This window comes from Vitis riparia, chromosome 6 (genome assembly GCF_004353265.1).
Source record: "Vitis riparia cultivar Riparia Gloire de Montpellier isolate 1030 chromosome 6, EGFV_Vit.rip_1.0, whole genome shotgun sequence".
NCBI lineage: Eukaryota > Viridiplantae > Streptophyta > Magnoliopsida > Vitales > Vitaceae > Vitis > Vitis riparia.
Window position 1 is genome coordinate 7,522,580 of NC_048436.1, and position 24,357 is coordinate 7,546,936.

Genomic DNA, 24,357 nt, shown 5'->3' on the forward strand with positions numbered 1-24,357 from the left:
ACCAACATTATAGTTGTCTTCATCCTCACAACGTAGCACCCCATGCTCCTTAGTGAACTCATAAATGTCTTGAAGGAATGGGGTTAACCACCATGAACAAATCTTGATACAAAAACGAGGATTTTGAGAGTGTTGGGAATGAACAAGGAATAATGATAGTATCATTCTAGGGCGTTTGTCAAATATTCAACAAAAATATGGAAAAAAAAAAAACCTTGAGTGCTCACAAAAGGCACTAGAGTGCTCATGTGCATTTTTGTTTAAAGGATTTTCATCATACAATAAACTTCAAAATACACTTTTAATGTCATTATTCACTAGACAAGTTTAACCATCCTTATCTAAATGATCTTAACTCTGATATGATGATGATATTGAGTTTCGAAGGTTGGGATAAATTCCATGAAATACATTAAGCGTATCCAATTATTGTTCAAAATTATCAATTTAAACTAGTTAATCTAACTTATTAGGACATTTAATGATGATGACACGCTAACTTCTCATTAAAGAGCATAATTATAATTCAAATATATCAAATGATATCATTTCCATCATCTCACCTAAGATTTGCATAAATCCTTTACTTTGTGTTCCTTTATGCTTACATCTAGGTAGAAAATCAAAATATTTTATATTTATTTGGTATTTTATATATTTCTAAATTGTAGGTAACTTTATTATTAAAATAATTTTTTACATAAAAATAAAACATTTTGAACAAAAAATATGGATTTAACTTATATTCTCAATTTTAAAATTTTAAAATTTGAAATAATACTTTTTTTATACCTTAGGACTTATTTAGTAATTGTTTTCAAAACAATTTAGAAAAAATAGTTTTTGAAAACAATTTTTGAAAATTGTTGTTTGATGTTTTGTAGAATAAAAGTCTGTTTGGGAAATTAAAAATATTTTTATTATGTTTTAGCATTTAAAAATATGTTTTAAAAATAATTTTTATATCCAATATTTTATTTTTAACCATTCTACATGCTTGTATAATTATTTTTTAAAACACATTTAAAAAAAAGTGAAAATAACAGAAAATAAATAAAAGATGTTATTTAAAAACACTTTATTTTTTGTTCTTAAGAACAAAAAATATAAAACAATTTTTAGTTGTTAAACGTGTTTTCTTATTTTTTTGTTCTTAATAACATAAAATTTTTTTTTAAAAACAATTATCAAATAAACCCTTAAATATTTAAATAATTTTTAAAATTATTATTTTTTAAATATAAATCTGTAAAGATTCTTATTTCATATAAAAGTTACCACATTTTTTTTTCTATTTTAAAAATAGAAAAGATGAAGTGTAGGAAACGGATATTAAACTTTTTAGAAAATATAAAATATCTGAAAAGGAAAAAAAATATAAAAATGGGAAAAATATTTATCCAAAAATTAAATATAATTAATTATTTATAGGGACTCATTTTCTTGAGATAGGTTGTAGGGAAATTTTTAATACAAGTATATAGTCGTTGTTTAGGTTTTGGAAGGAGCATCACTTCATTGCGGTGAAACGTGGGAAGCCACCACGACCGCTGCATCCTCCTCGTTGTTCTACGAGTCAGGGAAAACGTTATTTCCTTCTTTTTCCCTCACTTTCTCACAAGCCAAACAACACCGTTGCTTTTAACTCTCTCTTCCCCACTTCCTTTCTCTGTAATAACATTATCCATGGGGTCGCTGAAGAGAAAATCAACAGAAGACCCGTCCGTCGAGCGCCTCTCTCCACAGAAACAACAGCGAGAAGACAGTGCTTTACTCAATACGTTAGAAGAATCCGTGGCTTGCATACACGATGTTTCGTACCCAGAGGGCTACGAGCCACGTTCTTCCTTTTCGTCTTCGCCCCGGAAAGATTCGAAACCTGCAAAGGAGTTCCCGTTCACTCTCGACCCTTTCCAGTCCGAAGCAATCAAATGCCTCGACGCCGGGGAATCTGTTATGGTATCTTCTCACATTTTGGGCATAAATTCCAACAATTATGATGCTATTTTTGATGCATCTGTATGTGGAGTGAAGTGATTCCAGAGATTAGTATAAATTTCAGTTGTAAAAGATATGTTTTGTTGGATGCTAACTGGATTTGACATAAATTGCTGAGAAAATTGAGGGTAAATAGAAGTTGGAATTTTATATTTTATGTTGTTTGCTGACCCCTCAGAGGCAGATAGTTGTATTGGGTATAGGTGGGTGGAGTATATGTCTACTTAGGTTTCTTACTTTATTTCTGGTGAGTTGCTAATAAAATTGAGGGTGAATAGAAGTTGGAATCTTACATTTTGGGGCTCTTTAGATGTTTGAAAACTGAAAAGATTTCCTCGAAGAGTCAAATAGTTGTTTGGGTATAGTTGAGTGGAGTGTTTGCCTGCTGAAGAGATGTGGTGATTTGGTTTCTTTTTTAATTAATTTCTAGTTGGTTGCCAATAAAATTGAGGGTAAGTAGAGTTTGGAATCTTGTGTTTTATGTTGTTGTCGTTTTTGAAAAAATGAAAATACTCAAATGACCAAACCCTCTGGTTGTATTACTTCCCATAATAGGTCCCATTCTTCTACCTTTCCCGGGAGTTGATGACTATTCATAGCTATTACCTTGACACCAAAGAAGAGTTCGACTCAATGCTTTATTTCTGTCCTAGTTGATCCTGATTCGACATTAGAAGTATATTGATTTTTCCCCAATAACCGAATACTTTTGTCTGTAAATACTGCATATTTGATTCCATCCATAAATCTATTTTCTTCCCTATGAGTTCTAGTCTCAATAAGAATGCTAGTTCTTACTGTTCATATGTTATGATATGAATATACCACACCAATTCGTTATGTATGGATGATGAGATTCCATTGATACAGAGCCAATTCCAATAGACTTATTGGAGGGTCCCATTGGCGTGCATCCAGTAGGAATTGAACCTACGAATTCGCCAATTATGAGTTGGGCGCTTTAACCATTCAGCCATGGATGCTTAGCGGGGATCCTCGTACATGGTGAATAACCAAATTCCAATTGAAATGAAATCTTTAGGATAAATCAATGTAATTTAGGAGGAATCAATGAAAGGACAAAGAGTTTAGTGGAGTCTTTTCCTTTAATTTTGCTTCTCTTGAATTAGATAATTAAAGGTGGGGATCCCAAAACCTACCTCCTTCCAGAAGTACATGGATTTGTGGGGGTTGGGTGGGTTGTGTTGGAGAAGGGAAACTAGTTTGGAGTTCTATAAATGCATAAATGGCTTGGTTTTGGTGCACCTCTGAGCCTGTGCTTATGGGAAACTTTGGAGTTAATATTCCTGCCAGAACAGGAAAAATTGGAGTTAAATTGTGAAACTGTTTGAGCTTGTTATGGAATGTGTATCCAATGATTCACATAAGAAATAGGTATTTTGAGGGAATTCCTGTCACAAGTCATCACTGCAACCCTACCCTTGAAAACATGAGCACACTCTCTAATCATCCACCATGAACTTAGTTAGTCTATTAGGGGAAGGGTTACATTTATGAGGAAGCCTATCTGTACTTACAATGCCTAATTGGTTGGTTCTACCATTTGTGCAAAAAGAAAAGAAAGTACAATTCAGCATGTGTTTTTCTCTAACCATTCTACCTTTTTTTTAAGCTTTTCATAGCTAACTTAAACTTTAGATCCCTTAATGTTGAGTGCTGTTCTTTGAATTCAAAGAAAATTGTGTGTAAACTTATACAACTTGTAATTAAAAAAAAAAAAAAAAAAAGGGAAAAGAAAAACAGAAATTTGAAAATCTAAACATTAACATGTGAAGAAGGTCAACTTTCTGAAATACCCTTGAGGCTTGGCTCGAGTGGTAAAGGTTTGGGAGGGTTTGTGGGAGGTTTCAAGTCAAAGTTGCAATAGGGACAAAATTTTACCTATCAAAAAAAAAAAAAAAAAAAAAAAAAAAAAAAAACAGGTCGTCTCTCTGACATAGCTGAGAAGTTTGGACGTCCCGAACCTTGCCCTTTACTGGGCATGTACAGAAACTTAATATGTGAGATTAAATCATCAGAAGTATCTTAGTAATTATTGGAAGGAAGAAACTGGTGAACTGTTTAAAGATCTTCATGGCAGCTTAACTGCTGTAGAGGCAATTTTTGAATTTGGTAATCAAAACTATTATAATTAATTTTTTTTTAGCAAGAATCCTTCTTCTTAGCTACCATGTAGATACTATATTGTATGCTTTCTGTAGGTTTAACTTACCATGAGATGTCAGTTTCTACCATGTAAATCACATACTAATACTCAAGCCCAGGTTATCGTTCTTTTTATTATTCAGTTATTTGTTTTTGCATGGTTCTTCTTGATGTTGCTCCTGGGGCATGTATAACCTACCTACTTTATTTTATTATGTTTTCTCAATCAGTGCCTCTTATTCTGCAGTCTGCACATGTTCTACATCTCTCATCATTTCCATTTTCTGATAGGTATCAGCTCATACATCAGCAGGAAAGACTGTTGTGGCATTATATGCTATTGCCATGTCATTGCAAAACAATCAACGAGTAATATACACTTCGCCTATCAAGGCACTCAGCAACCAAAAGTATAGAGAATTTAAAGAAGAATTCTCAGATGTTGGTTTGATGACTGGGGATGTCACCATTGAGCCCAATGCTTCTTGCTTGGTAGGCCCAGTTATCATTTATATATTTATTTTTTTCCTATTTGAGCCTTTGAAATGTTTCTGTATTTTGGGTTGCTAAATTATAGTTCTGTTTCAGGTAATGACCACAGAAATCTGGAGAAGTATGCAATACAAGGGATCAGAAATTATACGGGAGGTGGCTTGGGTAATTTTTGATGAGGTACATTACATGCGTGATAGGGAAAGAGGTGTGGTATGGGAAGAAAGCATTGTCATGGCTCCAAGGAACTCACGATTTGTATTCCTCTCGGCAACTGTGCCTAATGCAAAGGAATTTGCTGATTGGGTTGCAAAGGTGATTTATGCTTTTTAAATGCTTCTTGTTAACATATTATGAATTGTGAAATTAGCTTCGGAGATGATGAAGATGGGAAATATCCTTTCTAGGAACTTTGAAGAAGAGCAGCAAAGAAATAATTTATAATCCAACCTGGATAATCGAGATCTCTTAATAGGCTTTCAATGTAAATAAGTAAATGTAGTGTGCATGAATATTTTGGGATTGAGCAACTTATATTGCTTAGGATTTGCCTTAGGTAAATGATGGGTGTCTTGATTAAGGTTGATACATAGTTTTAAAAGGCACACTTTAAATGCGCCTAGGCTCAAGGTGCAACTACTCCCTAGTTATAGCACCTCGCTTGCCAAGACATGCACCTTATTGAAGAAGCGTGTGCCTTATCGACTTTACTCTTCTTTTTTAAATGCTTTTATTTTTGAAATTTCTATTTGTATATTTAAACTTATATAATTTTGTTATTTTTTTTATTGAATGCTTCTTTTAAATGTTTGGAATCTTAAATTTTTTATTGATCGGATTAGATTTTGAATCATATTTTATAAGATTAATATGCACCCCAAGTTGCATTTCACTTTAGTCAGGCACGCGCCTTGTGTTACGCCTTGCACCTAAGCTATAGGAGACTTTTGCGCCTTAGGTGCGCCTTGTGCCTTTTAGAACTATGGGTTGATAAATCAAAATAAACCCCAAATCATAAATAAATAAAGAGCAAGTGATTCTTTCTTGGATATAATTCAATATTAAAAAATCTATTGACCTTTTGTTCTTACCCTTTTCTTTCTTTGAGATCCCACCTCTTTTAGCAAAAGGATAATTTGATTTAATGTGATTCAAAACTTATACCTCATTCAAATGGTGGTATTCTGAATTTTGGCGTGTTCCGGCCAATCTATTGATTGTTTCACTTCCTCCCAGTTGTGAAATGCTTGATTACAAATGATAAAGGATGAACATTTCTTTAAGCAATGTTAGTAAAATAGGGGATGGTAAACTCATGAACCAATTCAACTTAACTATTGAGGATTTCATTGATATTGAAAGATATTCTTCTAAGCATGAAACCCTACACAAGTGAAAATAAGGTGCAAGAATGCAATATGGATTGCAAAATTGAATGGCAGAACTTTCTTGTTTAGGCAAGGCCTCAGGTGCTGAATGATAGGACAATTATCTTCCTCCACTTTTTCTTCTGGCATATTTATGCTGAATCCTTTTAAAACCCTCAGGCATGGCTCTGAGCTTCTCCTCTTCTAGTTCATTGGTGATCTATGCATTTGTACCCATCCCACTGGATTAATCTTCAAATACTTCTTGCTTGTCGAGCAATACATTTGCTTCCTCTTCTTCTAGGCATGTCTTCCGCAAAATTGGAGCCCTCTGTTTTTATAGTTTGTAAAAATTGTTGTGATCAGATAATGAAAATTTTATCATGATTAGTTGGTGATCTGTCAGCATTGTATCCGATATGAGTAGCTTTTGGACTGCAGCCTCTTAAGACATGATTTGATGGGGTTTGATCAGCTACAATCGGCAACCTCTGTCCATTATATTTTCTAGTAATATTCCCTTGAATTCAACACTGTTTGAATCTTGTACTTAGCACCTACAGATGTAGTGCATATGTCCATTGATGAAAAAATTAGGGATCTAACAACTGATAGGGTGCAATTGATTACAAGATCTAATGATAGATCAGGAGTGAGGAATCAAATAAATCACTCGGCATATGTAGATAATGAGGGAGTCCTTTCTTTTGTAAAAACATATTTGTTCAATACCATATTTCTCCTTTTCTTTCTCTCTTTTCTCATCTCCTTTTGAAATCCACCCGTCGACAAGAGGGATTATTAGTTCTCATGTTTGCCATACCAAAAATTCTATTGATTGAAAGATGCACTTGAGTTTGGTATATTAGGCATTCTTTTGTGCAGCTATATTTCTAATAAAGTTCTTTCTAAAAACAGCTGTATATAGTAGAGCTTATTTGAAAGAGATTTATCAGTTTTTAATTACTACATCTTTAGAAGGCTTTTAATAGATACCAGCTTCCTAAAACTCTTCTGGACAAAAGCTATAGTATTGTAACTTCTATCGAAAGAGCTTTAACTCCTAATATCTTTAATCTGACATGCTTAAAATGCAGCCAAACACTAAATAAAATGACTTTTATTGCCAAAAAGGTTTTTTAAGCCTTACAAACCATGTGCCAGAGTGGGCTTAGCATCTTTTCAATGCATGGGTTGCACCTATAAGTTTCAAGATTCTAGGTGCCACCATTTATGATACCTAGACTCTTCGACTTTACCTAATGCCCTCATGCCAACATGACATGATAGGCGTTTGTGTGTGGGCTCCCTGTTGAGTACTCTTATTTTACTTTAGATATTGACTATTTTTATTTTCTTGTTCTTTTTTAAAATAAGGATAAAGGAAAAAAGAGATGTTATTTTATTTATTTTTAATTCTGTTTGTCAAGAATATATTAATTTTTTGCTTCTAACTAAATTCTAATTGTTTTTTTTTTCTGTATCTTGTCATTTCCAAGTACCATGAAAATTATTTTTCAACCAAGTTCCGATGTCCTAAAATTTGAGATGCAAAGGATTAGACACCTAGACACAAACCTACACCCAACACCTTTACCCTAGCCTATGTAACATAGGCCACCATAAAGCCCATGTTTCCTAGATTTTCCTATAATCTAGACATAAATTAATTATAATTTCTTTTGCATGTTTGCTTAAACATGTGAAATCTTATAGAACACCTGTCAAATATAGTCTCTTATTTCCTCTGCTTTCCTCATCCTTATTTCCTACTCAACCTTTCTGTATTATAGAGGAGGGATGGACATTAATGAAAACAAGGAACCATTCTTAGCAAGGAAGTCTGTGTCAGAAGAGTTGAGAAAATTGATTACTAGGACCATTATGTGCAACTTCAACCATCAGTGTTTCTAGATGACATTGATGAATTTTTATTCCAATAATATATATTGTAGTTTGTCTTGTTAAGTAGGGAACCATGCCTGGTTAATATAATGGCATTAATGTTATTTCCCAGAATGCAGGTCCATCAGCAACCGTGTCACATTGTTTATACTGATTATCGGCCAACACCACTTCAGCATTATATTTTTCCTTCTGGAGGCAATGGTCTCTACTTGGTGGTGGATGAAAAGGGAAAATTTCGTGAGGATAGCTTTCAGAAAGCTTTAAATGCACTTGTTCCTGCTGGTGAAGGTGACAAGAAAAGAGAAAATGGGAAAAGGCAGAAAGGACTGGTGGTGGGCAGAGCTGGTGAAGAAAGTGACATTTTCAAGATGGTGAAAATGATTATTCAGCGTCAGTATGATCCCGTGATACTTTTCAGCTTCAGTAAAAGGGATTGCGAATTTCTTGCAATGCAGGTAAATCTCTCTCTCTCTCTCTCGGCTTGGGTTAACTACCTAGGTTTCCACCACCTGGAGACAGAGCCCTGGTCACATACTCTAATATAATGCTTTTGTTCTGAAACTTTTCAGTCACCATGTTGATACAAAGGCTGTTCCTAGAAAACTATGAAAGCAACATCAACTCCATAGACAACCCACTAATCACATTGCTCAACTCTGGGCTTGGGGATTTTTTTTTACGTATTAGGAAGGTGGTTGCATTCCATTCTCACCAGGTTGAAACTGGTCCCTATTCTGTGCTTAATATCACTATTTCATTGACTAAAGGCGGATTTGAAAATTGCACCCAAGAGGGAAATAAACCAAGTTGGTGACAGCATGTGCTATACCACATTGGAGGAAACTAGATACTCAAAAGGGAAGCGCAAGAATTAGAAAGTATGTTTGTTAGCAATCTCCAAGTGGGCATGTCACAAAAGAAAAATGAAAATGATATTGGTAGAATTTATGTAAAAGTAGAAAGAGGGTCAACTGGGAGTCGATTGACCACCTACTTCTTCATTGTGAAAGAACAAGGGAGATGTGGACTTTGCTCCTCTTTTTTTGGAGTATCTTGGGTATTTCCGCGTTCGGTTAAGGAAACTCTCATAGGTTGGAGAGGCTCCTTTGTGGGCAAGAAGAGGAAGGTGGCATGGCTTTTAGGGCCATTATGCTTGTTTTGGGTTATTTGGAAGGCTAGGAATTCAATTGCTTTTGAGGACTGTGTGCTGTCCATCCAAAAGCTGAAAATTTCTTTTGTGTATTTACTTTGGTCGGAAACCAAATTGTGGATAAAAGATGGTCCTTTGACCTTAATAGATTTTATTGATTGGGTGTGCATACGTTAAGGAAGAGGGTTTTTTGTGCTTTCTTAGTGGCTTGGGTTCTTTTGTAAGGGGGTGAGTTGTTCTACATTGTATCTATTTGAGTCGCTTCTTTAGCGCCTTTTTTGCAATACACATATTACTTACTGATCAAAAAAAAAAAGAAAGAGGGTCAACTAGGGACAAACCTAAAAAATGAAAATAAACCTTAAATGGAAATAATTTTTTTCATGGGAAAATGTAAAATGGAAACAAATCTACTATGGTGGCAGTCCTAAATTAGAAGCAGTAGAAGGAAAGGGAAGATTTCTTGGGGGAGCTTGATGTTGTTAGAGGGTTGTGGGGTGACCCTTGGTGCGTGGTAGGCGATTTTAATGTGGTTAGGTTCCCTAAGGAGAGCACTAGGGGAGGCAGACTAACCTACTCAATGAGGAGATTCTCGGAGATTATTGAGGATTTAGAGTTAAGGGACTTTGCCTTTGCAGGGAGGATCTTTCACTTGGTCGGGTGGCCTGAATAATCAATCTCATTCTAGGCTTGATAGGTTTCTGGTCTCGGATGAGTGGGAAGGTCACTTTACTGGGGCTGTATAGTGTGTCCTTCCTAACTTGGTTTCAGATCATTTTCCAATCGTGCTAGATGGAGGAGGCGTGAGGAGAGGCCCTTCGCCTTTTAGATTAAAAAATATGTGGTTGAAGGAGGAGGGTTTCAAGGATAAGGTGCAGGCTTGGTAGGAAGGTCTTAGTTTTAGTGGGTCTACTAGTTTTGTCTTGGCAGCGAAGCTAAAAGCCTTGAAGCCACTTTTGAGAGACTAGAATAGGAATGATTTCGGCAAAGTTAAAGCCAATAAGGCGTTGGCTTTGAATCAAGTGGACTTTTAGGACACAGTAGAGCTAACTCAGCCACTTACTGTTCTTGAGTTGGAAGCTAAGAGAGGAGCAAAGGAGGATTTTAAAAAGTGGGTGCTTCTTGAAGAAATTTCTTGGAGACATAAATCAAGGGAAGTATGGCTGAGGAGGGGAATAGGAACACTGGTTTCTTCCATAAGATGGCTAATGCTCACAGGAGGAGGAACTAGATGACTCGGGTTAAGATTAGTGGTTCTTGGTTAACAGAGGAGAATGAGATTAGAGTTGGAGTGGTGAATGAGTTTAAGAATTTGCTGTCTGCTACGCAGGAGGTGTTGGAAGCTCTTAAGGGCTTTTATGGGGACAAAGCGCCTGGGCCTGATGGCTTTCCTATGGCCTTTTAGCAGTTTTCTTGGGATTTTGTGAAGGAGGAGGTCATGAGATTTTTTAGGGAGTTTCATGACCATAGTCGCTTTGTAAAAAGTTTGAATGCAACTTTCCTGGTTTTGACCCCAAAAAAGGGGGAGTAGAAGATTTAATGGACTTCAGGCCAATTAGTTTGGTGGGAGGGTTGTATAAGTGGCTGGCAAAAGTGCTAGCCAATAGGCTAAAGCTGGTGGTGGGTAAGGTGGTCTTTAAGGCTCAAAATGCCTTTGTGGAGGGAAGACAAATCTTGGATTCTGTCCTTGTTGCTAATGAAGTTATAAATTCGATTTTGAAGAGCAATGAGAGGGCAGTGATGTGCAAGTTGGATATACCCAAATTGGGTCAAATTTATGCTCATTTTCAAGCTCTAGAAGTCATCTATGTAATGGATGAAACAGATTATTGAAATTTATTTTAGATTTCCAAAAAGCTCGACCAAATCTGGTAACCTAAATAATCATTTAGGGCTGGAATTGATTGCTCTCAGAATTGATTTTGTCTTAAGCCTCTTTATGCATAACAAAGTTTCAGATTGCTTCAACCCATTTGGAAAACTTATATCACAGGAGAAACTAGGGGTTAAATCTTAAGTTTGGTTTCTTGCAATGGGGTTCCTAAAGGCTACTGTTAATCAAAGCCTGGTTAAAGTTGTTCATCTATTTTGGGGTTGGTGTTTGTGTTTGGGGAGGGAGAAGAATGTTAAACCATACAATTCTGATTTTCCATTCAAGATGTGCTAGCCTTGCAACCCTGGATACCCCATATCTGCTAGATACTGCATGTATGTAATCCATGTCAAATATGGCCCAATCACTCATGTGCTCTGTAGCATTTATATGTACTCCTAATCCTTTCTTCTTCTTCTTCTGCTTCTTTTTATGTGAAAATGTTAAGACTGAGGCTTGGTCTTTTTTTTTTTTTGTTTCTATAGATGGCAAGAATGGATTTAAATGATGACAATGAGAAAGTGAACATAGAAACTATATTCTGGAGTGCTATGGACATGCTTTCAGATGATGATAAAAAGTTACCTCAGGCAAGAATTGTTCTCTTCTTATTGTTGCACTCATTTTCTATTCTAGTTTGTAAATACCTCTTTCTCTCCCTTATTTTCTATTCTATTTTGTAAATATCTTTTCCCCTGAAGATATGTATCCCTGTAACTTAGTATATCTTGCACTCACTTTTTTGGTCTATCATTTTTTTATAGAAACTATTGTCAATAGTTTGGTCATAATTTGTTATTTAAATTTCTACTGTAAAAGATTAATAATTTCTTTATATATATATATAAATACATATTATTTATGGTGCTTTAGCTTATTAGAAAAATTATTTATGGTGCTTCCATACTTTGAAATTTTCCAGGTTTCAAATATGCTACCCCTCTTAAAACGTGGAATAGGCGTGCACCATTCTGGGTTGCTTCCCATACTGAAGGAAGTGATTGAGATACTATTTCAAGAAGGTCTCATTAAGGTTGGGTGCTAAGACTTGTGAATCCATCTGTTATCATGGATTTTGGTTTCATTGGTGTAACAACTGATTGTAGCCTTTTATTTTTACTTTTGTTTTTATTTTTCATTCTTGTCATTTTACTTGGCAGTGCTAATCGGTAATGATATTCCTGAAACACGCAACTCTTATCAAATTTACATTGTATAAAGCCCAAATGTTGGTTTCTCAGTTTGTGATCCTGTATAATAACTAGAGCTTCTTGCTTCCCCAAACCCTGCTTCTGTTTGTTTTTCTTCTTGAATATTCCCTGTGCATCTATACCAATTTTCTGAATGATCTCTCCTGTCCCATTATGTTCTCTTACTAAAAGGGACTTGCCTTCATTTTCCCTCTCTTTGTAATGAAAAAAATTAGAATATTTTAGTCACTGTTTGTCCAATGTTGAATCCTTGCTAATTAATTAAATTTTTTAGGTGTGCTTTAAATATTGAAATGTTTTCCTTTAGTGTTTGTTTGCCACAGAGACTTTCAGCATTGGTTTGAACATGCCAGCGAAGACTGTAGTGTTTACAAATGTTCGTAAATTTGATGGGGATAAATTTAGATGGATATCCAGTGGGGAGTTTATACAGATGAGTGGTCGTGCTGGTCGTCGAGGCATTGATGAACGGGGAATATGCATCCTTATGGTGGATGAGAAGCTAGAACCTTCTACTGCTAAGATGATGCTCAAAGGAAGTGCTGATTGCTTGAACAGGTACTGGTTTCAGTTGCCCCTTCAGTATTGCTTTTGATGCAGAATAAATTCTTATTTGGGGCCACCTTTTTTGCATACTTATTGCTGGGAATTTAAGGGGCATAATGATCAGTTCAACTGATTTGTGTGGTTAAATATGTTGTTTTTGTTTTATATTACTAGTGCTCTTTTGGGAACCTTTCCTAATACTTAGTTTGGTTAGTGAGTCTCCCTGGGCTTTTGACTATTAGTTTTGTAATTATAAAGTATTTGTTGTAGTATCTGCAGATTATCTTAAAATCCAAAAGTAGTGGAAGGAAACTTCTTGATCTCCATAAATATAATCAAAGACCCTAGGAAGGAACTTTGTTGAGAAAAAATAACTCTCTTACTAGGACATCTTCCCTTAAAACTCAAACCTTATTTCAGAAAAACCAGGAGCCTGAACCAGCTCCTACAGGGTCCATCAAGTTTAGTACTAGACCTAAGGGAATAGGCTCAGTTTTCTTACTTGCTTGGCTTCCGAAGATGCTTTTACCCCAAAACACTCACACCTGGTTCCCCATTAGATGCTGCTGCTTATAAACATTTAAGGATATAAGTTAAGAGTTTTTAATTAAATGAATGTTGCATCTAGAAGTTCCTCATCCTTCTTTTGTACTTCTTATTTCTATCAATATATTTCTTTGTTGTTTCCTATCAAAAAAAAAAATGTTGCATCTAGAAGTTCAGATGGCTAATGCATAATATGATCATAGGATATTGTTTAGAAGGCCTTTAATCCTTGTCGCAACAGTACCCAAAGTTGTAGAGATGTGAAGATCAAGTTTTCATCGTCCTTCAATAGGAGAGATTTTTGGACTTGGATTAAGAATCTCCTGATCATGAAATTCATTGTGAACAAGCTTATTAAGAATCCAAATCTGAATCTTGTGGCACTAGATTATAAAATATGGTCTAGAACTTTTTGTTATCCAGGGCTAATCCTCCAAGCTACCAACAAAAGAACTATACAATTTGATCCCTTGATCAGCCAAGAATTGCTATTGTTGCGCTTTCTGTGGTGTTTTGTGGTGACACTCTTTCCCTTGTGTTCCAGTGCCTTCCATTTAAGTTACAACATGCTTCTGAATCAAATGCGATCTGAGGATGGTGATCCTGAAAAGTTGCTTCGCAATTCATTTTATCAATTTCAAGCAGACCGTGCCATTCCTGATCTTGAGGTTGGTTGACAGTAACTTTGTCCATAAATTGTTCCCCCTGACCCCCTCCTTCCAAATTATGTATTTGTTGACATTGCACACACAGAAACAAGCAAAGAACCTTGAAGAAGAGAGGGATTCAATTATAATTGAGGAAGAAGATAGTGTGGAGAATTATTACAACCTGATACAGCAGTATAGGAGTTTGAAGAAGGATGTCTGTGATATTGTGTTTTCTCCAAGATACTGCTTGCCCTTCTTGCAACCTGGAAGGCTTGTGTGCATCCAATGCACAAAGACTGAGGAAAATTCCCCATCTTTCTGTATCAAGGACCAGACCACATGGGCAGTGATTATCAATTTTGAAAGGGTGAAAGGTACTGAAGGTAAGAGCTTAAATTGATCTTAAATTTAACAGCTAGTTGTCCTTTCTAATTTAAGTTTTCAAAACTATTTGTTCTTGATCTGTGATTTAGATGATGCAAGTAGAAAACCAGAGGATGCAGACTACACGGTGGATGTTCTAACCAGATGTACAGTTAGTAGGGATGGAGTTTTAAAAAAGACAATTAAGATTGTTTCGTTGAAGGAGCCTGGAGAACCTGTTGTTGTTACTGTTCCTATTTCTCAGGCAAAGTCCATCATACTATTCTAATATTCATAAATCTCTGTTCTTTTCTTTTAACCAGCAGTTGCAACATGATTGTTTTGGGCTTTTTAAATTCTGTAAATTATCTCATCAAGCACTCAGTATTTTTATAGACTGAACATGGATACAAATCATTATTGCGTGTTTTATTTTGTTTTAAGCATCCCGAGTTCCCAAACACTATCGATTTGTAAACGATGATATGATAGAGATTTTATTGTTACATTTGCATTAAATATCTAATTACTTTTCTCAAATTAGATTTATCTGCTCTTTAAATTTTTTCTTTCTTCCAGTTGTCTTGTGATTTAAGTGGTTGAAACATAGGAGTAAAAACATTTGCCTAGAAAATTTTTACCTACCATTTTATGTTATATCATTGATTAGTCATGCCACACATGAAACTGATTTGTTCTTTTCATTTGTGAACAGATTGATAGTTTAAGTAGTGTCCGTCTGATCATATCAAAGGATCTTTTGCCATTGGAAGCTCGAGAAAACACCCTGAAAAAGGTGTCGGAAGTTCTTTCTAGATTTGCTAAAGAAGGGATGCCCCTCCTAGATCCTGAGGAAGACATGAAGGTATGTTACATTAAATTACTTATCTACATCTTGATTTGTTCATATTTGAAATTTTCACTTTTCATGAAATATTCTTCAGGTTCAAAGTAGCCAGTACAGAAAGGCTGTCCGTAGGATAGAAGCTTTAGAGAGCTTGTTTGACAAGCATGAAGTTGCAAAATCTCCACTTATTGAGCAGAAGCTTAAAGCTTTGCATATGAAGAAAGAATTGATGGCCAAGATCAAGTCAATTAAGAGAACAATGCGCTCTTCCACTGCATTGGCTTTCAAAGATGAACTCAAGGCAAGGAAACGGGTTCTTCGGAAGCTAGGGTAATGAAATTTCTATGTTTCATTTCAACCTTAGAACTAGGAAAAGATGTTTTTTTTTTTTTTTTTTTTTTTTTTTCTTTTTTGGGTTGTGGATGTTCTTTTCCTGGCAGCTGCTTAATTAGTCTGGGCTACCCTGCTTTGACAGCCACATCAGGTCTGGGAGCTGCAAGCCTCCTAAGTTTTTCCTGTTTCAAATCTCAATTTCCTCCTACTCTTACCTTGTTTTTTTTTATCATCATTCAAAATAAAATAATTGCCTCTTTCCAAAAAACCTTCCCTTGTTAGACTAATGCAAGATGGAGTTTGAAGCCTGAAGCTAAAGGTTGTATTCCAAAAAGAGGTTTGAGATATTGTACATTTAAGAGGGAAGTTTAAAATGAGTAAGAAGGAACTTTAGAAAGAGTAATGGAAAGGTTGGTGGTTGGGCATTTATCACTCCATCTCTTGTAGAATGAGGAGGAGGTTCTTTTATGTGGTTAGAGCCAATCACACCTTGGTCAGTCCCTGGAGATAGGGGCCATGAAAGTTGCTCCTCAAGTTATCTAAGTCTAGGGCAGAGACCTTGAGGGATGTTTCGGGGGTGGGCTAGGGGTATATGTATTGGGTGGATGTTAGAGTGTTCATATTTAAACTTGGCACACCTGAGTGGTAGAGCCAAGGTGCTTATCATTGAGTTAGAAACTTGCCAAGATAGGAATATAGATTGGACAGCACTGCCTTTAGTGGAAGAGCCTGAAATTTATTGAGAGACACTCTTTTCTTTCTTCCTTTGTTTTCCTTTTTGCTGATAAATTTGTTTCTTAATTGAGCTGAAAAATTGTTTGTTGTTAAATGATTAGAAGAAATCATGATGTCAACATGCCTGGATCTTATTTTACTTCAGGTATGTCACAAGTGACAACGTTGTGGAGTTGAAGGGGAAGGTTGCTTGTGAAATCAGTAGTGCGGATGAGTTGACTCTCACGGAGCTTATGTTCAATGGGGTTTTCAAAGACATAAAGGTGGAGGATATGGTTTCTCTTCTGTCTTGTTTTGTGTGGCGGGAGAAGCTTCAAGATGCTCAAAAGCCAAAGGATGAACTTGAGTTGCTATTTACACAGTTACAAGATACAGCTAGGAGGGTTGCCAAAGTTCAGCTGGAGAGCAAGGTATTAGTGGAACTTTCCGTTGACTTCATTCATTATTTTATTTTATTTTTATTTTCTCTGAAAGTTGCAGTCACCACATTGAATAGGTTTACAAAGTCATATCACAATCAATGTCTGGAAGTTGGTAACTCTGCACGCAGTTAAATATCTGGATTTGAGTTATTCAATACTGATTCTCTTTCGAGTTTAAGAACTGTGGTCTTAACCGGGTTCAGTTAGAGCTTCCCTTTGGTGCGTGTTTGGGAAATTACTAATTTCAGCCAGGCTGGTTGAGAGCTATTTAGTTCATGTCAAAGATACGTTTAACACATTGTTTCAAGTTTGTTAGGTCTTTGTCTAGAATCGGGATTGAATACTATTGTGAAGAGAGAAAAGGGAGAATCCCTAATTTTTGTTATTGAAAAAACTGTTAATAATACACATTGGACTTGGGTATATATATATATACATGTTAGTGGGACCTACAATACAATAAGGAAAGAAAAGGAAAAGTAAATAACTGAAATAGCTGTATACTATCTAACACTCTCCCTCAAGTTGGAGCATATATGTTATATGCACCAAGCTTGTTACAAATGTATTTAATTCTAGGACCTTTGAGAGATTTAGTAAAAATATCTGCTAGTTGATCATTTGAATTGACAAAACTAGTCGCCATACATCCTGAGGCGATCTTCTCTCTAATGAAGTGACAGTCAACTTCAATGTGTTTGGTCCTTTCATGGAAGACTAGATTAGATGCAATATGCAAAGCGGCTTGGTTGTCACAGATGAGCTTCATCTATTCATCCTTTCCAAATCTCAACTCCCGAAGAAGATGTTTCAGCCATATGAGTTCACATGTTGCCAGAGCCATAGCTTGATACTCGGCTTCAGCACTAGATCTGGCCACTATATCTTGTTTCTTACTCTTCCAGGATATTAGGTTACCTCCAATAAAAACACAATACCCGGAAGTGGAACGTCTATCTGTGGGTTAGCCAGCCCAATCTGCATCTGTGTAACCAACAACCAGGGTATGACCTCTGTTCTCGTACAACACACCTTAGCTTGGTGTGCTTTTGATATATCGAAGAATATGGATTACAACATCCCAATGGCTATCACATGGTGACTATAGGAATTGACTAACAACACTTACAGGAAAAGAAATGTCTGGATGAGTAATGGTGAGGTAGTTCAGTTTACCTACAAGTCGTTGATATCTCCCAGGATCTCCTAAAGGCTCCTCCTGTCCTGGTATAAGTTTGACATTTGGATCCATAGGAGTGTCTATCGGTTTACAGTTTAACATACCGGTTTCTTCCAAGATGGCTAAAGCATACTTCCTTTGGGAAAGAACCACATCGAAATTGGATTGAGCTATCTCAATCCCTAAGAAATACTTGAGTTTCCCCGAGTCTTTAGTCTGAAAGTGGGTGAAAAGGTGTTGCTTTAGTTTCTGAATACCATTCTGATCACTGCCTGTAATGACGATGTCGTCCACATAAACTACCAGATAAATACACTGCCCCGAAGAGTTATGATGATAGAAAACGAAATGGTCTCCTGTACTGCGGAACATGCCAAACTCCTAAACAACAGAACTAAAACAGCTAAACCATGCTCGAGGAGATTGTTTCAAGCCATATAGAGAACGGCATAACCTGCACACTAAACCAGACTCCCCTTGAGTAACAAAACCAGGTGGTCGCTCCATATAAACTTCCTCAACAAGATCCCCATGAAGGAAAACATTTTTAATATCTAACTGATAAAGAGGCCAAGAACGCATAGCAGCCATGGAGAGCAATAGACGGACATAAGCTATCTTGGCAACAGGAGAGAAAGTGTCACCATAATTAGAACCATAAACCTAAGTATAGCCTTTAGCAACTAAGCGGGCCTTAAGGCGATCAACCTGACCATCAGGGTCAACCTTAACTGTGTAGACCCAACGACAACCAACTGTAGATTTACCAGAGGGTAAAACAACAAGATCCCAAGTGTCATTGGAGTGTAAAGCAACCATTTATTTCATATACCATTGCCTGTTGCCAGTCTGGATGGGAAAGAGCCTCAGGGGTGCTCTTGGGAAGAGAAACAAAAGATATAGTAGAGACAAATGCAGAATAAGGTGAAGATAATCGATGATAACTCAAAAAATTGTAAATGGGATGAGGATTACGAGTAGATCGATTACCTTTCCGAATAGCAATGGGTAAGTCAGCAGAAGGAGGCAGAGCCAGGGCAGGAGAAGCCGAAGGGATAAAAAAGTGAGTCAGTAGGTATCTCGGCCAAAGAAGGAGGAACAACGACATGATGACAGCGATGATAAACCTGAAGTGGGCGAGAAGACACTGCATCAGGTGGGGAGATAATGGGAAGGGGTAAGACTTCAGAAACAGAAAGAGACTTAGAGGTGGAGAAGAATGGTGAGTCCTCAAAGCAGGTGACATCAGCGGAGAGAAAGTAGTGATGAGTCTCAGAGGAATAACAACGATAACCCTTTTGAAGTCTGGAGTATCCCAAGAAGATGCATTTTGTGGCTTTGGCAAAAAGTTTGTCCTGTCCAGGAGTGAGAATATGAACAAAGCAAGTACAACAAAAAACACGAGGAGGAAGGAAATAAAGTGGTTGGTCAGGGAAAAAAAAGAGAATGAGGAATCTGATCGTGTAATACAGATGAGGGCATACAATTAATCAAATAACATGTTGTAAGAACAGCGTCCCCCTAAAAACGAAAAGGAACATTACTCTGGAGAAGGAGAGCACGAGCTGTCTCAACAAGATGTTGATCTTTACGTTCAGCTACCCCATTTTGTTGAGGAGCACAAGAAGACTGATGAAGGATCCCATGTTGGGACATAAATGAAGTAAATGGTGTAGAAAAATATTCCCTGGCATTGTCACTACGTAACACACGAATAGAAATACTGAACTGGGTTTGGATTTCAGCATAAAATTTCTGGAAAATAGAGAATAACTCAGCTCGATTTTTCATTAAAAATAACCAAGTACATCGAGAATAGTCATCAATGAAAGTAACAAAATACTAAAATCCTAAAGTAGACGCGGTCCGACAAGGACCCCAAACATCAGTGTGGACAAGTTCAAAAGGAGATTTTGCCCGATTATTCAAACGCTTTGGGAACGAGACACGAGTATGTTTCCCAAGCTGACAAGACTCACCCGCAAGTGACGACAAAGATGAAAAACGAGGGACCATTTTCTGGAACTTGGATAGACTAGGGTGGCCCAGGCGATTGTGGATGAGGAGGGGAACATCAGTGGAAATGCAAACTGTAGGAGTTGAAGGCGAAGTGAGGTGATAGAGGCCTTGAGACTCACCTCCTATGCCAATCGTCTTCCCCGTACTCCGGTCCTGCAAGGTCACAAATTTATCAGAAAAAATAATAGAGCAGTTAAGAGTACAAGTGATTTTGCTGATGGAGACAAGATTAAAGAAACACTCAGGAGTATAAAGGATAGAAGTGAGAGGTAGAGAAGGGAGAGGATGTGCCAAACCAATGCCTTTAGCCACAGTTTGAGAACCATTAGCTAAGGTAATAGTAGGTAAGGCAGAGGTAGTAGTAATAGAAGAGAAAAGATCCTTATTACCAGATATGTGATCAGAAGCGCCAGAATCTAAAATCCAAGGTCCAAGAGAAGATGTGTGGGTAAGACAAGCAGAGGCATTACCAGTCTGGGCATCAGAAGCAACAGAAGCAGACTTGGTGGCCTGATAGCGGAGATAGTCATCATACTCACTGTCAGTGAGGGAAATACCCTAAGATGTGGAGGAACTCGGAGGCTGAGGCGGCTGAGGATCAGATGACTGGGCCACGTGGGTAGTGCGGGGAGGCCGCCCATGTGATTGATAACACCGATCACGAGTGTGGCCAAGCTTATTGCAATAGGTGCAATGAGGACGTTGGCCTCTACCTCGGTTACCACTGCGTCCTCCTCGAGAGTTAGTTTGAGAAACTAACATAGAAGAATCTGAAGTGTTATCAGATGGCAAAGTCTGAGTGGAGGAGATACGGAGGAGGCGAGCAAACACATCATCCAAGGATGGAACGGAGGAACTGCCAAGAATCTGATCACTGACGGTCTCAAGATCTGGACGGAGGCCAATAAGCGTAAGAACCATAAAGAACTTGTCAATCTGTGTTCGTTGATCCCCAACATCAGTAGTAAAAGGCATCACGGTCAAGAATTCCTCTTTAAGAGAGACAATCTGGCCAATATAAATAGATAAATCCATGTCTTGTTGTCTGACATTGACAATAGAAGAAGCCACCTTATAAAGACGTTGGATATCATTCGTGTATAGCCGTTTCGCCTGATTCCAAAATTTAAAGCATGTTTTGTAGGCCCGAAGATGAAGCAGAATCTTAGGATCAACTGATTGCCATAACACACTATATAACTATGCATCTATCTTCCTCCATTGTACTCTGTTAACCTCAGGGATATCCGCCTTCTGCGTAACAAGGTGATCCTCATAACCTTGACCCATAAACCAAAGCTTCACAGAGGCAGACCAGGACAAATAATTTTCACTGCCAACCAATTTCTCCGAAGTAATCATAGGAGATCCAGATATAACAGAGGAAAAAATGGAACTTTTAGTAGTCATATCCATTTATATGGAGAACGAAATATGTTTGGATCGAAGAGGGCCCTAATACAACTTCAGATCGCGGCTGAAAGAAGCAAATCCGAGGATCTGCGGCTATGAGAGACCAAATGGTAAAGAAAAACAAATGTGGCACTACTGGAAGGGTAGAAGAACACTTCCTAAGACATGTGCAGGGCTTGGGGTGGAGAGGAGTCACCAGAGGTCGTCGAAAAGGCTGTTTAGAGGGCCGACTGAGACAAAAAACCCCAAAAAATGCATTTGTAGGGCTCGGATGGCACAAGCACAGATGGAGAGTGGCTAGACGGCGTTACGGTTGATCGGAAAGCTTTAGGAGATGGGAAAGGTGACCGGAATGAAACATGGTCACCGAAAGGTTTCCCAAAATTGATTCACGGATAAACCGGATATTTTTAGTTTTTTTTTTGTTTTTTCTCTCTAGGCTCTGAAACCATGTGAAGAGAGAAAAGGGAGAATCCCTAATTTTTGTTATTGAAAAAACTGTTAATAATACACATTGGACTTGGGTATATATATATACATGTTAGTGGGACCCACAATACAATAAGGAAAGAAAAGGAAAAGTAAATAACTGAAATAACTATACACCATCTAACAACTATTTCTAGTAACATGGTGCTTAATTTTCATCTTATATAGTTAGAAACATCCCCATTTTTCAATTGACGAAAAATCCTCATTTTGTAATCCTGAAACCATTCTCTTATTTCCTTTTATCATAATTACCCTGCCCAGTATCTGGACTAGTCAACTGCCACCATGTGTTACAGAACTACCATTATTTCATCACTTTCTCTCGACGGCCATTGGATATCAGCACTGTGATCATTCTACTGTATGACTGGTTTTAGAATCATTATTTTTATTTGTATATGAAAAGCAAATTTACTTCCCCATCATCATCACCACTACATGGCAACCCCTTTAGTGCCTCCATATCAGCATCTTCAATCTTCCCTAGTATTTTAACCACTAGTTGGCTGTTTCATAATCATATTGAAATCCAAATTCCACAACCACCTTAGCCAGCACCACCATGGCTGTCAGCCTCCAAATGCCATTGACCATCTCCACCATTCTCATAGCGATCAGATGTCGCATATAAAAATATCACAAAATACTTTACCTATTTTGAGGTGTGGTTGGGGCTGTTGGGGAGATGATGATCTGGAATACTTGCATGTATGAGAGAGGGAGCTGTTTACATGTTTTTAAAAAATGGAGAGGATGGATGGAGTGCTTCATTAGGTTATGTTCTTTATGAGCTGTCACATCAGAATTTTGCATTGGAAGGCAAAATAACTAGCTGGTGAGTTGCAAGACCAAGAAAATCTATGCAATTCTTGAACTATTTTGGAAATGTGGCAAAGTGGACAAAAACTAAATTGTTGAACGAAGCATTGCCCATTGACCTCAGGAGCCAAAGTTTAAAAGATAATGACAAATAACATCTGCAGGGCTCAGGTGGCAAGTGGTTGGGGTGGAAAGGGGGAGGCTCCAGATTTGGGTCCATGTAAAACTTAATGGATGCTGTTAGCCAAAAAAGATGTTTGAAGGAAATGCTGTTTCAATATCAGATGGCCAATCAAGATTACCCTTCCTGCCACTGCATCAGCCTCTGATTGCTCACCAATTTGCTTGTGCTCTGTCTGGGAAGCTGATGGTGCTGTTGCAATATGGTGTTGTTGGCTATTTGAATCTATTTCTTCATTGGCAGGGCTCTGCAGAGCTCCGTTAGTAATGCTTATTATCGTAAAACAGAGTGGAATGGTGCTTAACTGAAATGAGCATGACAGAAATCTACATGTTGATCATTGCAACTTAAATTCTTAAGAATGAAAGATTTATCTGAAGAGAATTTACCATGATACAATTATAAGTATTTTTATTATCATAGATGGCATTGATGTTTACTAGCATGAACTGCTGATTGCGTGACTCACTGGCTGATGGGTCTTCTTGTATGCTTAGTTTACATCTGATTTGATGACCTTGGGGTCCTTTTGAAATCAAAACTGAAAGGGATCTGGTGAAAAGCCTATGTAAAGTTTTGATGTGGGGCAAAAGTTTCTTTTTCCTGTTTTTTAAGTGATTCTGGCTACATGTCTGGACTGGTCTTGCAAATAAAGGCTTATCATCTTTTACTCGCCAACTGACTATCTTTTTCATCCTTTTTATTATTATTTTTGTATACCTCAGGTCCAAATTGATGTGGAGAGCTTTGTGAATTCTTTCCGGCCTGATATCATGGAGGCTGTGCATGCTTGGGCCAAAGGGTCCAAATTCTATCAGATTATGGAAATCACACAAGTGTTTGAAGGAAGCTTGATCAGGGCTATTAGGAGACTGGAGGAAGTTCTACAGCAACTCATACAAGCAGCCAAATCCATTGGAGAAACTGAGCTTGAAGCAAAATTTGAAGAGGCTGTTTCCAAGATTAAGAGGGACATAGTCTTTGCAGCATCTCTGTACTTGTAGTTCTGCCGAGAAGATTCAATTTCTCTTTTTTACCTTGTTGAAGGATTCAACAAAGCGAGAATCTCTCTCTTTTTAAAGCAATGGTGAAACAATCTGCAAGCAGATGCATATGGGAAAGTTGCATTTGTGATGAGAGAAACAAGGAGGAGAGACCCGTTTGGGGTTGGCAACCCACAAAGTTTTGGCTCTTGTTGACACATGCTCCTTGGTGTCGTCTTCTATATTATTTACTCAGTTGGGAAGAAGAAAAAGGTACAAAGGTTACTCATTTGAGATTAGTACGTGTGCTGGGCAGATGGAGGTGATCATCTTAAACATTCACATAAGAGACCACAGCAGCATAATCTAGGAAAGGAATTGCGTTTGAGAATTTATGTTTCAACATCAGCTTGTACACCCTCTATTTTGGCAGTCATCGGTTAGAGGCTAGTACTGTGTGGTATGTTATATTTTCACTAATTAAGCACACTTCATTTCCCAACCTCTAAATTTTTACTACTTGTATCATTGGTAACAGAAGTTGAGCTTGGACGTGTCACATTATTAATTAATTTACACATAAATTGAGTTTTTGTACTAATTTATTGTTTGAGTCTACTTTAGATGGGCCCAGGAGCATTAGTATTGGGTGTTTTTCTTTTA

The 24,357-nt window shown here is 37.2% G+C and overlaps 1 protein-coding gene and 1 non-coding gene across 4 annotated transcripts; one reads left to right on the top strand and one right to left on the bottom strand.

The window, feature by feature from the left end:
- Positions 1-1,519: 1,519 nt before the first annotated feature.
- LOC117916203 (DExH-box ATP-dependent RNA helicase DExH9) lies at positions 1,520-24,357 on the top strand. Of its 3 annotated transcripts, none has more exons than XM_034832113.1 (14): positions 1,520-1,959; positions 4,456-4,656; positions 4,753-4,971; positions 8,048-8,386; positions 11,440-11,544; positions 11,877-11,987; positions 12,473-12,723; positions 13,802-13,925; positions 14,011-14,290; positions 14,381-14,535; positions 14,986-15,135; positions 15,215-15,447; positions 16,331-16,595; positions 23,437-24,357. In XM_034832113.1, exons 1-14 carry the CDS (start codon positions 1,687-1,689, stop codon positions 23,713-23,715), a joined length of 2,985 nt encoding a protein of 994 aa, XP_034688004.1. In that variant the 5' UTR covers positions 1,520-1,686; the 3' UTR covers positions 23,716-24,357. The 3 variants fall into 3 exon arrangements, with proteins under 3 accessions (XP_034688004.1, XP_034688005.1, XP_034688006.1); XM_034832114.1 differs by having other exon boundaries at positions 14,011-14,281; XM_034832115.1 differs by lacking the exon at positions 1,520-1,959 and having other exon boundaries at positions 4,566-4,656; positions 8,041-8,386.
- TRNAM-CAU lies at positions 2,908-2,981 on the bottom strand. The gene has a single exon. It is a non-coding gene; the product is annotated as a tRNA-Met (tRNA).